This window comes from Macadamia integrifolia, chromosome 8 (assembly GCF_013358625.1).
Source record: "Macadamia integrifolia cultivar HAES 741 chromosome 8, SCU_Mint_v3, whole genome shotgun sequence".
NCBI classification, from domain to species: domain Eukaryota; kingdom Viridiplantae; phylum Streptophyta; class Magnoliopsida; order Proteales; family Proteaceae; genus Macadamia; species Macadamia integrifolia.
Genome location: NC_056564.1, coordinates 4,299,781 through 4,314,518, shown reverse-complemented (window position 1 = coordinate 4,314,518; position 14,738 = coordinate 4,299,781). Strand labels below are relative to the sequence as shown.

General features: G+C 38.7%; 1 protein-coding gene and 1 non-coding gene across 5 annotated transcripts; one reads left to right on the top strand and one right to left on the bottom strand.

Moving 5' to 3' along the window:
* Positions 1-3,261: 3,261 nt before the first annotated feature.
* On the top strand, positions 3,262-3,333 carry TRNAC-GCA. Its single transcript has one exon. It is a non-coding gene; the product is annotated as a tRNA-Cys (tRNA).
* A 1,102-nt stretch (positions 3,334-4,435) lies between these two features.
* LOC122086950 (elongator complex protein 1) lies at positions 4,436-14,328 on the bottom strand. Of its 4 annotated transcripts, none has more exons than XR_006142581.1 (8): positions 14,152-14,328; positions 13,876-14,043; positions 13,275-13,617; positions 8,263-11,350; positions 6,037-6,135; positions 5,603-5,921; positions 5,402-5,513; positions 4,436-4,725 (listed from the first exon to the last, which is right to left on the bottom strand). XR_006142581.1 is itself a non-coding variant. In XM_042655872.1 (7 exons), exons 2-6 carry the CDS (start codon positions 14,032-14,034, stop codon positions 5,606-5,608), a joined length of 4,005 nt encoding a protein of 1,334 aa, XP_042511806.1. In that variant the 5' UTR covers positions 14,035-14,043; positions 14,152-14,328; the 3' UTR covers positions 4,436-4,725; positions 5,603-5,605. The 4 variants fall into 4 exon arrangements, 2 of the variants coding, with proteins under 2 accessions (XP_042511806.1, XP_042511807.1); XR_006142582.1 differs by having other exon boundaries at positions 5,402-5,469; XM_042655872.1 differs by lacking the exon at positions 5,402-5,513.
* Between the last annotated feature and the right edge of the window lie 410 nt (positions 14,329-14,738).

Genomic DNA, 14,738 nt, shown 5'->3' with positions numbered 1-14,738 from the left:
AAAAAACAGGATCAGTTTTTCGTTAATTGTTCAAACTAGAAAGAAACTTTGGGAATGCTGAAGCACAGACGAAATAAATCTATAGTGCCTTGAATGATCCACATTTCCGGGTCAAGCATTGATGAGCACATTGAACTATTCATGTGCTGAGAGTTCTCACAACCCAGGCACAACGACGTAATTATCATGGGCATGCTCTACCATTAAGCTAATAACCCATCGTGTGGGCCTCCCATTAGAGTCCCAGTATGCCAAAAGGGAGAGAAACCCCATCCCTCATTCTAAGAGTAACTCTAACATTTGTTGCGACTATAAATGGCTTTGATCTACCGTGTCACATGTTAGTTGGATCCTACTTATCACTTATCAATACCTGAAAAAAAAAGACGCATGAATTTAAGAAGAAATGGAAACTAAAGTCGCAATAAGATTTCATTTTCATTCACTGTGAAGTGAGCCAAGTGACCATGTGATTGAAATCCAATATCATTATTAAATTTTCAATTTTTTCGGTTAATCGTCGGGAAACTAGTGCAGTAATCCATCGTCACGATCTCCACTTAAATTGCAGATGGAATTGAACCTGAGACTATGCGTCTATCCACACAACCCCCAATTCACCCTAACCATCTAGGTAACCCACGAATGAATTGAACTTATTTATTCAATCAATCAAAAGTAAAGGATTGAGGTGCCAGAGCTTGATGGTAAAGTCTGCTGCTATTGATCATGGATTAAAAAAACAAACGATTTGGAATCGACAAAATCAATCGATTTGAATCAGAATTGGCCGTTTACCCAAGAAAAAAAAATCAGAATCAGCTACCCCGATCATGAATTCATAATATAAACAGATTCCTCCACGTAGAATTTGGACCAGACTATTTTATTCAAATCCAATCGTCACTTTCTGCAACTCCATTAACCTGTAAAATGATTTAGTGAGTAATTATCTTTTACAACCCTTAGCTTCTGCGATTCAGGGAAAAGTTTTAGCTAATAGAATGACGCTTTCGCAAACTCTCAATTATGGTTACATCTATTTCCTTGTTGAATCTGATTGCAAGGAGATCATTTGCTACATTCAAGATTTAAATCTAATTCCTCCATGCGATGTTGCAATTGTTACTATGGATGTGTGCAAGTTGTGTGCCCTTCCTTTGTTTATATATCATTTAATTTTATTCCATGGGCTATAAACTCTGTTGCGACGCCTAGGCAAGGAAGACCCTGTCTATCAGGTGTATGACAGAATGGCCGATTACTATTCTGTGGCTTCAAGACCTTTCTGCATATGAGGCTATGACTATACGTACACATGCTTATTATCATTAGTACATTTCCTTTCTACAAAAAAAAAATGATACCGTGAGCAAGAAAAAACCGATTTAGAAGATCTACGGAGCCAATTTTGGATTTGGGTGTTATGCCGCTCAACCCGAGGTAAAACCCTAGTTAATGAGAATGTACTTGTAAATGACATGTGTTTTAAATTTTGATCTTAGGGAAAACGAATTCTGTCAGTCTATTGTTGCCTATACCCTGACATTGACGAGTGCAAAAAGACCATGTTACCCCCCATTTGGTGCACCAAAGATGCTCCCGTGTGCCCTCCCATTGGCCACGTGCAAGGTTTTCTCTACTTCTTTTTAATATATTTTTTTAGGTTAAATGGTCCTTTTAACTTGGACAAATTTTATATTGTCCCACATAACTTTTAAGAAATTTTTTATTTTTTATTTTTCCACACATCCATGTTAATATATATTTAATCATTATAATTAACACATTAATATTCTAGTTAACTCTTTTCTTACTTTGTGTGTGTGTGTATAAATATATATATATATATATATGTTTTTTATCATCAGTTCATTTAGAATCAGGCCGATTCCAATATTTAAAAGGTTAATGTTGATACCTGAAAACCTGAATCCAATCAAGTTTCACATGGGGTGGGGTTGAGGAGGGTTGTCTTTGGGCTGGGGAGTTATGGGGTGGTGGGGTTAGGTTTGGGCCGGAGAGTTATGGGTGATTTTTCATTTTTTCCTTTTTCCGGAAAAATAAGAAGGAAATTTTGAAGAAATGAATTTCAAATCAAGTGAGTACTCGGTCCCCATCATATAGTAGAACACATTAAGGTGTTTGGTTACCATTATACTCCTCCATTTAAAACCTGGAATATTTGGTTATTACAAAGCCAAGAAGAAAGAGAAAGGAAAGAAGGAAAACCCTGATAATGTCTCTAAAGCTAGACAATCTTTATTGAGGATAGGTTTCACCCAATTCAATATCAATTGAATCAAGTTTTCTATCATCCATCTTTCATCATGGGCATCAATACTGTCATCAGATACTCAAAAAGATGGACAGTATCGATCCAAAAAATAAAAATAAAAAAATAAGGGGTGCGGTCACATCACCCATGGTGGAGGAATTCTTTCTCTTTCACCATTTTTAGAAAATTTTCCCTATTTATATAGGGTAAAGTTTTTTCTCAATTTGCATAGTTTACATTTTTGGGGTTTATTCCATCTACGTAATGTAAGTTGGTCACTCTAATCCCAATGCCTAGCTTATATTATATTGTAATGCAAAAGTCTATACAATCATATTACTCCTTGTTTTATATGAGTCACTATCATATTGAATATTCTTCTTTTCTTCATTAGTCGGTCTCATTTAATTGAGATAAGGTTGAGTTATTGTTGTCGTATTCTTCTCATCTTTGGTAAAGAAATAACTAACATTCATTTTCATGAAAATAAATGTTTCATTGAGAATTCTCGGTCTTTATTATGGTTAGATGAGATGAGACTATCGAGAGAGAGAGAGAGAGAGAGAGAGAGAGAGAGAGAGAGAGAGAGAGAGAGAGAGAGAGAGAGAGGATGGAGTTTCTTTTTACCTACGATGAAGACTTTATGTTTGTTGTATGTTATTTTAGGGATAAAGTAAAACTTCAAGAGAATAAAAAAGAACACACTCTACCGCATAAGATTTCCAACACTGTGGGATTTGAGAAAGATCATAATATACATAACCTTGCCCCCAATCACAATAGAGCAACCTTCGGGTGAATGAGGAACCTTAATAACTTCCTCAAAAATCATAGTCGAAAGGTAGGATTTACCCTTGAAAAAAAGTTTGCCGCACGGATCTACTTTGACTTTTACTGCTTTCTAAAAGCAGGTTTTCCATGTAAATTTTTCATTATCATTAATATTTAATAATAAATATCTTAGTAGAAATAAACTCATCAAAGGGTCCATAGCTCAGTGGTAGAGCATTTGACTGCAGATCAAGAGGTCACCGGTTCGAACCCGGTTGGGCCCTTTTTTTTACGCTTTTAATTTTCTCTCTTCGCAATCTTCTAGTTCTTTCTTTTTTTTTCTTTTTTGGGTAGAAAATCATAGTTCTTTTTTTCGTTCATTAGAAAAAAAGAAGAAAAAAAAAATCTCTAAATTGATACACATTACCCCTTCCTAAGCGGAGATTCATTTTCATTAAAAAAGGGGTGGGGGGGGGGGTTAGGAGTTAGGAGTTTGGGGAGATCCATCATTATAATTTTGACTTCTCTGTCATATCAATTTTCAAACAACAATAAAGATTGGGAGCAGTGGAGAATGAGGAAAAAAGAGATACAGATACACCTCTTTTTCTTAGAGTCGGTGGAGAAAGACGCCCTTTGTTTTTATGTTCATTCTTTTGAATGTCACATGTCCTGGTGAATCACCTCGCCACCTACACCTATTGGCGAGGTGATTTTGGATACCCTTTTGCTTCACTAATTCATCTAACATTAGCTTCATTCCTTATTACATGCTAAATACACTGAGCTATTGCCACAAGTGCTGGCCAATCCTTAGTTACCATGTAGGATTATATCTCTAGTGAGACTCTTATCCTCTAGGAGTCAAATGCGATAATACCAAATTTCTTTCTACTTGTAAGAGTCCTTGGCAAATAGATTGTGTTTATGTGCATTCCTATTTGCTGTCAAGGTAAGAGTCCCTGCAATCTGATTATTCAGTAATAAAATCCAAATCGACGGGTTCAGGTTGGGAAAGTGGTGGTGCTGGGAGGGGTTTAGTTCGGGTGGTGTTGGTTTGGAGGTTGGTAGTGTTTGTCAGGCAATTAAGCAAATCAGGTCCTGGTGGTCACAGAATGAATCAAATGAACTGCATTTTGTTCAATACATATAACCAATTGGAGAATTTTTTCTTCAACTTTCTGGCATCATGGGAAACATCAATCTAACACTAATTTCTGGAAAGAGGTCTACTTGCCTCCCAGATTTAGTGCATAGGCACGCTTCATGCCCCCCCCCCCCCCCCTTTTCTTTTCCTGTCTCAGTTCTATAATTTCAACCTCCAACCTCCAACCTCCAACCTCAGAATATATAATTTTGTATAACACAAACGTGTTTTGGACTTGATTGAACTTGTAACATGGCTAGCTCCACTTTCATTAAAATTAACTAAAGCACGGATAACTGTTTCAATATTCTCCAGGTGAGAAGGGAAGAACCTTCTATAATGCTTGCAATCACAAACTCCACAGAGAACCACTGCTTTTTTAAACTCTTCAACAGTAGGCTTCCCAGATGCAGCAATACCACTGATAAAGAGAGACATCAATTCATAGAGCAATACCCAAGAAAATTTAGTGAAGCAGTTCAACCCCCAAGCCTCGCAACCTCCAACGATTCTCTTTCATCCTGAGATCCTGTAGAACAAAATATCGGTCAATAGAATGCTATCAAAGGGTATTAAATGAAACAGTATGCTTACTGACTGAAATATGACCAACTAGAAATTGAGCACAACATACGGATGAGAAGGACACGTTAGAACTAAGATGGATGGCATAGAATGTAATTTGGACAAAATCTTCTAAACGAATAACTTTTTCTCCCACTCCCCCCCCCCCCCCACCTCCCCACCCAAAAAAAAAAAAAAATCCTACAAGACACCCTCTAAAAGAATAACCGCTATATGATGAGTTAGGAGTTATGACAAAGTGCCTATGCGATCAGTAACATGATCAGTGTGATACAAAACAACTAAACACAACTAAGCCTCATCTCGGCAACTACTTTGGAACCGGAATACAAACCCTATTCTGAAGGCTTCTGATATCTAGGAAGAGCATTCTAGTTAATATAAATGCTATAATATACGAAAAAGGATATCCTTTTCTCCAGGTTATAAGAAGTATATGGATGCATGCACATAAGTACTTCATGCTGAATATAAAATAGATTGATGGTTAACATCAAGGCAATACTCTCGAAAAGAACTAAATTTATTTTTTCAAAGTTGGTAAATTAAGGGAGCTTTGGAGCCAGGAAATTGACACCAAACACCAGGATAAAAAATATCAATCCACATGCTGTACAAACCTCATTCTAATTCCCCGAACACCAAAAAGACTCCAAAACATGGCAGGCTTCTCAGGGCCGAATGCAGACTGCAAACACCAAATCCATGTGTATATCCATCTCAACCACAAACCTTAAGTATTTGCAAATACACATGTCTTAGTATCTAAGGCTGGTTTAAGTATCTCTGACAAACTAGGTTGGTGAAAGTTAAAAACTAACCTGTTAAGAAGAAAGCAGGACTTTTGACTGCCACGAGATAGTTTCCAAATGAGGCAGTTCACCTCTTACTTTTTGAACGTAATGCTCCAATGTATGCTTTCTCTCATCTATATTGTTGTTAGAGACTGTATCTTCAGCCAGTTTGACAGCTGCTCGTTGAGATAATTGAAAGCTATCCCCCATACGTTGCACCTTCCTAGCAGTTTCTTCATTGCCAAGCATCACAAGGGCCACCAATAGGGATTTAAGCTCATGCTGTGCACCAGTGGTTAGGGACATGCCCTTTAAATGCTCCACCAAAGCAATCTCCTCGCCAGGGCTGCAGTGCTCAAACCACACCATGAGAAAGATGTGGCAGAGAAGGAACCATAATCCCATCTTCAAATAAAAGTAGCAAAAGAGAAAGGAAGCATGGAATACATAGTTATTAATACCTTCCAGCACGGATTTTTCCTCTTTTCTTCTGATGCCTTGTTTGACGTGCCTTGCTAGCTGTAGTTGAGCTTGTGGAAGCACTAGAACCCCTCCTTGTCCTGTTTGGCAAGTGGACACATGAAATTCTGTCAAGGTTTATTTGAAGAAACACAGAAATTGTAATAAATAGTTTCAAGATACACAAGTTATAGAAAACAAACGTATATATAAGCAGAGCTATAGCAAGAAGATAAAAAAAAAAGGAAAACTGACTAAAGAAACCCACACATATTTGAGGAATTCATTAACACATGTTCTTCATTGTCAAATATGTTTGATAAAGAAAAATAATATAGTAGACATCAAATGACAAATCCTTGCAATCAAATAGAATAGATACATGAAACAAGTAAGGTAAGAACCAAAACAAATTCCTCGCATTGTTAAGACAGTAACTTGAGCCTGAGATGTCCAGCTTCCAGCTTTTCATTATTATGAATTAATGAACATGATCATTGCTCCATTAGTTAGTTTTTTTTTTTTTTTTTTTTTTTGGGGGGGGGGGGGGTGGGGAGCCCTTATGGAATTATCCACCAAGCCCAAGAGATAGAAAGAGATGGCATGGCTTTGGCCGTTATGTGCTTCTGTACATGCATTTCTATGTATATTATATGTATGTTATCTAGATTGACCAATCAGGATCTCCCCTATTGTTGAAAACATTCACCAAACTCGAGCAGTCAGAAAGTCGAATAATTCACTTATAATTCACTCTTGGCATCCAGAAGTTTGGTCTTATTGCTTCTGCTTCAGAGACAATGGAGGCATTTGTTTGATGACTTGGAACTTTGCAGTTACGAATTTCACTTCTTAATGTCTAATTACTAATTCAATATTTCAAGGCCTGCATACTTTCTCCTTTTATGAAGTCTCCGCCTAGGCGCCTACCATCAGTTGAAGACCGATGTTCCTTCTTATTCTCGTTACCCAGAATGAGCTAATATTTCACAAAGTTGCAAGCAATAAGCCAACCCATGGAATGTTTCATATATAAATCATTCTTTGTGGCCTGAGAAATAAACACAAAGCTGCATGCATTTGAGGAAAGAGGGGGGTGAGGGGGGGGGGGCTGACTTTAAGCAGATTTTCCCTCACCAAGAAACACAAAATTCCTGCCATATCTATGGCTTAAAGCTAATCTCAACTCTCAACTATTCAACCAATTTAAGCTTTGTAATCCACCATAAATCCATTAACCTAAGTAATGAAACTGATCCCTGATTCCCACCCCCAATGGTCCCACATGTGGGACAACCAACAATCCAAAAGAGAAGCCATAATGTGTCAAAAGCATACTTCAATTTGTTTTCTCATCTCTTTTTCTCTTAACCCTTCAATTCCCATCATATTTTTGCTAAAGCAACACAACCTTTGGTTTGAGGTGCTGCTTGAACATTAATTGTAAAGCTTATTTTTTCCTCTTGAAATTAAGAATTTTAAGGTACCACCCTAACACAGTAAATCTCAGAACCCAAAAGAATCGAATTGATCCCAACTTTACAAGGAAAAAATCATGTCTCCATTCTTTAAAACAGTTCCCCAATTGTGTTCTGCAAAAATAAAAAAAACATTTCCAGGAACCTAATCAGTAATGAGACTTGCTCAGTGCATGGCAGGCTCTGAAAGCAACATTGTTGTATCAGCTGGATTTCACAGAACCTACAGAGGGGTATAACAATAACCATTTACTGAGAACCCAGCATACAGGCTACAGTAATAATTGTCAGCAATTACAAGAGAAACATAAACATGAGGCAAAAGATATAATACAAACTTCCACAGTTCCATTTACAGCAGGCAATCTCTAATGGACAACCATCCCTGAAGAAGGTCATATGCCTTAATCTCTATCACCACCTTATATTGTATTAAATACTTGAGTGCATCTTATTGTTCCTCCAGTACCCAGAACACTTATAATCCCTACAATATTAAAATCATTCAGATAAAAAAAAAATAACAAAAAATAAAAAAAAATCATGAAACATAAAATTCAGCGCAATCTACAACCGATTAAACCATATATCAGCAGCTAAACAAACCAAAAAAAAAAAAAAAAAAAAAACGTTTTTTTGGCCTTGCCACAGCACTAGAATTCCACTGATTCAGAAGCAAATCCAAAGCCACAAACACATGCAAAGAAATAAGAGGAGAAAGCTGTGCAACAACAGAACAAAGAGGCATACCCAGTGGTGTAGGCACTCATTCCACTGAAATTACTACTAGTATCTGAAGCAGTTTCATCATCAGCATCATCTATTGACCTGTCCTCTGACTGAAGCTTTGCTGCAAGGAGTAATCTTCTTTGTCGAACAGCTAAGTAGCGCGCTAAGTATTTCCCCACTTTCTCCAGTCCTTCCTCATATTCAGAAATCAGTATTCCCGCACATTCCAAAGCAGCACACTTCACTTCCGAGATCAAATCCTCTCTCCTGTGGATAAATCCAATCCTCAAAGCCTCCTCCCATTCCCTTGCACTGATAAGGAACTGGATTCCGCTGGCAACATCATCACAGTATTCAAGAGCAATTTTAGCAGCTTCGGCTGGCTTCCCTAGTGCTTGAAGTTCCTCACAGAGTTCATTTGCCAGTCGTAGAACCTCTTCCTTTCCCAATTTGAGGAAACCAGCCACTGTAAGCACCCCTTTCCAATGACCACAAGCACGATATGCCTTCAGAGCCTTCTCCAAAGAGGAACAACACAAATAAGAGGTAGCAGCATCTTCAAAGCATTTATCACCATGGAGATGGTCTCCCCAGGCTTCAAGGATTTGTGACCTTTTGAAAGGATCAGTGAACAGTTGAATTCCTAGTGGAAAAAGTTGAGGGTTATTTTTCATGAGGTTTATGCTATCTTCATAATAAGCATCTCCTGCTGAGACTATATTTTTAAGGGCACTCTCATATCGCTGTAGTTTAAGATCAATTGTATACTTCATAATTAGGGGTGGCATACGCTCCAGTCCCTGCAGAAAAGGAAGGAACTCCTTTGGATCCTTTTGAGAGTTCAATGCCACAATAGCTGCAAGATTCAGATCATAAAGGCCTAATGCAGCTTCATAAACAGCTTCAGAATTTGTTAACCACAATAGATGCTTTGTAGCTTCTTCTGCAGAAGGATAAGATTTTCTCTGAGGATCATCAACTACCAGTAGCTCCATTTCGCGGACCATCTTTATCCTCTTCAGGGCTTCCTCAATATGTGGAGGTTCACTGCGAGCCAATGTGGTCAATATGCAAAGCTCCTTTGCAGGACTTGCCGGTACCTGATCCTCTAAAGCCTCCCGTATTGCCTGCAGGACAGAAGAGATCTTGCTCTTTCCATAAAATCCATCGAAATTTTCTGCTTGAATATCTTTGGAGGCCTTCAGGTAAGGAAGGGTCACAATGTTCCTATACAGCTTCTCTGTAACGTTTTCATTCTTTACAGAACAAACAAACTCAGTTATGTAACTCAAATTCTTTACCTGCTTGACGAACTCATTAGCACACTGAAGAAAGTTTTGCCAACCACAGTGGTCAACAATGATATTGAAATCAATCCGGTGCCTCCTTACCATAAGAAGTGCATCTCTGAAACGCCTTTGGACCAGAGCATTAACAATTGATGCTAGGACTAATTTTCTTGGATGTATGCATTCTAGGTTTCCACGAGTTGTTTGTAATAAAACAGCAGCTGCATCTCCATGGAGGACACCAACCAATTTGGCACCTCTTTCCCAAATATTTATAGAGTCTCGGTTTTCTTCTCTGTTTCTGTTGCTAACTTTGATGAAGTTTTCATATTTTACTTCTAGATTTCCATGCAAAATGTCATCCATGTCAACAATGAAAAGTAAATCCTGTTTGGTTGTGAGAATCAAGTGTGTGATCATTTGATTGGCAGAATTTGAGTAAAATGAGAAACCACTGCAATTGTTGCATAATAACCGGCCACTGACATGTAGCCTGCCATTATCATCAAGCCCAAAAGGCAAAGGTTGCAATACTCCATTGTCATAGACAGATGCTATACTCATTGAAGAGCAGGATGAAGAGAACCCAATACCGTAATCAAGCTTCTTCTGGTCTGCAGGTACCCCTGTGATGCCCAATTTTGAAGTATATTCAACAATTCTTCCTCCGTCTAACTGAACAAAGGCCGAGCCTCTCTTAGCAGGGTTTGGGACAATGCCAATTACTGGTCCTTCTAAGGAGAATTGACAAGAGACTTTTGCACCCCAACCTGAGGAAGCCACTAAACCCAGGACACAATCCTCAGAGCATACAATCTCAATCTCCTGCAAAGAGTACCCACTCAAGTAGTTTCCCTGACAATGAGAAGATTCATCCTTACTGGAAGATGTCAACAAACAGGTATCAGTATCACTATTGTAAGAAACACCAAGAAGAATGCGTGAATCCAACCAAATAAGATGCTTCAATGACCCAAATGCCATCTCAGAAGAAGTTTCAACAAAGAATTCTTTCCCTTCCAACTCTTCCCAAGTGTCATAAGCAGGAAACTCTACAATACACAAACTACCATCCGACAAACATGCTGCCATCTGGTTCTTGGAGGATTTTGAAAAGAAAGCCATGTCACAAACTGCAGTGGGAAATTTGAGTTTGAATAAATACATAGGAGGTGGCATAAGTGATAGAGCAAGAGGGGTTACTAATACATTGGAGTTGTCAATAACCAATGCGATTGAATTCTCCATGACAGCAGTCATCCAGACAAAGTTGTAGGTTGTAATCTTGCCACCACGAGTCCAAGAGATCAGATGCAATGGCTTCATAGGATCCCACATGAATTTCACCCTGTCCCTCTTAGGATATCTTATTTCCTGTTTCAAGTACCAATGATTATTGCTGAAAGACCAGATTTTGATGGCATCATACTTTTCACATCTGACAACAGCTCCAAGAAGATCTGAGCTGCAATTCCACTTTAGTACTTCTATTGTTGCATCCATTAGCTCATTGATGCTAAATGAGCTTCTTTCTAACCCATTTCTCTCAAAAAAAACAATCAAGGGGCCCTTATTATCAGCCTTTCTGTCAAAGGAAGTTGCCACTTTTGCCCCACTTGGCATCCAGTCCAAGGCTGCTTCCATGAAAGCTTTTGATTCTGTAACAGCATGCAATGCCCCAGAATCCCGCTCCCAAATCTTAAGCTTTTTTTGTGAGGAAGAAGAATCCTTCGATTCGCTTAGAGTGGCAAAGTATTTTCCATCTCCTCGCCAGGAAATGGAATTTTCAAATGGATAAATAGTAGAACCAGTTGCATCACCTGAATAGTCACAAGATCAAAAGGAAAACTCAATAAGTTCACAAGAATGGGAAGAATGTTGGCATATTGTATTTTTCAAAATGCTCCCCATTGTGTTTTGGTGATGAAAAACATGATCACCTAGGCGATAGTCTAACATTGGATACCTTGGTGATGACCTGGAATGTGCCCGTGATGGTTTTGGGGAACTAATGCGTGTACTAAATGTGAAGGCTGAAATATTCGCACAAACTTATGTTGAACATAATTGGCTTCATCAAGCATCAAGCAAAGATCTAAAGGAGAAATCAAGCAAGACAAATTTTGAAGCGCAAGTTGAAGCCTAGGTCACATCTTAGAAACCTCACCAAGCCACGGAAGTTCAAGAGTTGACAGATAAAATGACTTGGCACAAAATATGAGCTATCAAAGGGTTAAAGAGATAGAGATCAAGCTTCAAGAAGACATAGGATTAAGATTAAGATTTTACTTGTACACTTTCTTGGAATCCTATGTAATGATTACCGCAGCCTATAAGCCCTTAGACTAGCATATTTAGTAACCCAAAATACTAAGGAAGACAACCAATTTCATTGCAAACAAGTTGATAAACTTTCATGACTAATCAGAGAGGGTGGTCTCCCACATCAGGCTGTAAGAAGCGGTCAACCAGCAGCTTGGCCAAACTAGCCTTGGCAAATTTCTGTGGCAATCAACCGGAAGGAACAGATGGTCAACCAGATATCAGATGCATCAGGAAAACTTTCCGAGAGCATCATATATCAAAAATCTGCAAACAGACAGCCAGCCAATTGACAGTTAGGCTAAAGGAGTCACTGGGCTCTAACGGCTAGTCAGAATGATTGACCAGACCATTAGGCGGTCAACCATCCAAAGCCCAACAGTCATAAACGGCTAATTTTTTTACTGTTATGAATTTGCCAATAAATGAGGACTCAGTTACTTCTCTCAACCAACCCATTCAAGTCACTTACTCATGCACTAAGTGAGCATTATAGGAGTGGGCTAATAGGTTGAAGGAATCAAATCAGGAGGTCTGTTTTGAGCTTCATTTTGTCTATGAGCCTATTGTAGAGGCATTTCCATTTTAAGTTTGCAAAAACTCTCTCTTATAAGAAGTTGTTTGAGGGAGAAAGGTTCTCCACAACAGGAAAGGGTTTGGTTGCTACCTTGGAAGCAACTAGACGGTTCACTTCCTAGGAACTGGAGTGAAAGGGTTTGGCCGCTACCTTGGAAGCAACTAGGTGGCTTCCAACCTGGTAACGGGAGTGGGTAAAGGTTTGATTGGCACCTATAGACCAGTTGTGATAGTGGAAAACCAATGGTGAGGAGCCTTTGGTAGTGGATGTAAGCAAGAGGCTGATCCACTATAAAATTCATGTCTCCTTATATTTTGTTGCAGTCATACGATTAGCATCCATCCTCGAATTGTGGATAACGTTTTTATCTTTACCAATTCACCCTTATGGTCCACAAAGAAATCATTCCCCCCTCATTTACATTGCTTCAGTGGGATCTGTCATGACCCATAATTGAATGGGTTCCATTTGCGAGATCCTCCAAATCTGAAAGTGGGCATAGCCAACCAAGTGAAATACACTTATTTTTCTGGATTTTTTTGCCAAAATATTCTAAAATCTAATAACAGGTAGGTCCCACTAAGACAATATCACAGAATGAAACTTTGATTCCGAATTTGTGTATCCATTAAAAAAATTGTTTCAATCCCAGATGTGACTCATTTTATATAAATAAATCCTGATGTGACGTGTCTAATGTAGAAGAAGTAAGGTACTAAGGTTTCCACAGGCTCCCACCTGAGTATGCCACTACTAGACTAGAAAATACAACTTAAAATAAAGATCATGTTCGTCATGCGTATATGAATATGGAGGAATAGAGAATTAGGGATAGAAGTCCTTACGTACGTCAACATCTGCCGGGTGATCGTCAATCATAGTCTCATACAACAAATCCCAATCATGAGTCATAACCAGTATCTGCCCAAAACCAGTTACTATAGCAATCAGAGCTCCATCTGGACTAGGAGCAACACATTTGACACCACCCTCCACCCGACCAACAACTTCAGTGTCACTCCCATCCCCAGTGTGCAGCATCAGATAACCATTAGAAGTTCCAACTAGAAGAGCCTCTTTCTCCATTAGATAATCCAAAGCAGTAATACTATCCCCAGGTTCCAGATCCATAGTGTCATTTTCCGTGGGTGACAGATTCTTGTTCCATAGCCTTTCCTTCTGTTCCTTCTGATAAAGATAACAAGCAGCATTAAATACAAATAATGCAATACCAAATTCTCTGAATTATACTTTGTAGGTTTTCTTCTTAAGATTTAAATCTTCGCCAACATAGAGCCATACAATGAACTAATTCAGCCGAAACCGGAATGGAAAAATTATAATGATATTGGGGATATTTTGATGTTGATTCGTATATAATGGATGGAAAGAAACGATAATGACATACAATGAATTATTACGGTACTGTTGCTCATAAGAACTTACCCGAGACAAAGGAAGCTGCCTGATGTATACCCCGTCAGTCGATGAAACGAAAAACAAGCGATTCCGCTCGATGTCGAAAGCAGAGAAAAGAAGAACTTCCTCCTCCAACTGCAACTCTACATCGAAAGAGATCTCTGAAGAAAGTTGCAGGTTCTTCATCCCGACCTCCTTCGAGTAAAAAGAAGGAGAAAAAAAAAAACTATGCGTCAGTGACCTTACATATAAATGTGGGCAATGAAATAAATCTTAAACTCGAAAAATCTCCAGAGTAGAAACCTCTGGCCTTCGTCTGTTGGTTGGCCTCTGCAAAACAGAGGAGGTTTTAGAGTGCTAGGGTTTTAGCAGTTGGGGAACGTTCTTCAGCTTTTCGAGTTTTCTGTGATTCTTACGCCACCACTGGCGGCATCGACCCACTCGGTATCCAACCGATCTAAGAAGCCGCCGAATCAATTTCCCCCAAAAAGGAAAAAACAGTATATCGGAATTTGAAATGGCAATTCTGACCGTTTGATAAACTCTGAACCGTTTGGATCCCTTACCACGCGGGAAAAAGCATCTTCTACACAATAACATTTTTTTTTTTTTTGGTTAGAGCCTGTTGCCCTTACTTTGTTGACTAGACCTATAAAGGGGTCAATAATCGACCCATGGTGGAGTCAACAGTGCTAACATCACACTTCTTGAAAAGCAAGTGGTAGAGAATTAGGTCACACTTATTACTAAATGTTAAACTAACAAGTCTATATAAAAAAGGATTAAGGGTGAAAGGATCGAATTACCAACTTTTGCGGATATACTAAGCTACGAGCTCATTCCCAACAAACCTCTTTTGTCACATGTTTTCATTTGAAATTCTCATATTA

Coding starts and splice junctions, on each gene's coding strand:
- LOC122086950 (XM_042655872.1), bottom strand. CDS start 14,034: ATGAAGAACCTGCAACTTTCTTCAGAGATCTCTTTCGATGTAGAGTTG. Junction 6,136..8,262: donor ATGAGTGCCTACACCACTGG/GTATGCCTCTTT, acceptor CTTGCCAAACAG/GACAAGGAGGGGTTCTAGTG. Junction 5,922..6,036: donor GGAAAAATCCGTGCTGGAAG/GTATTAATAACT, acceptor TGAGCACTGCAG/CCCTGGCGAGGAGATTGCTT.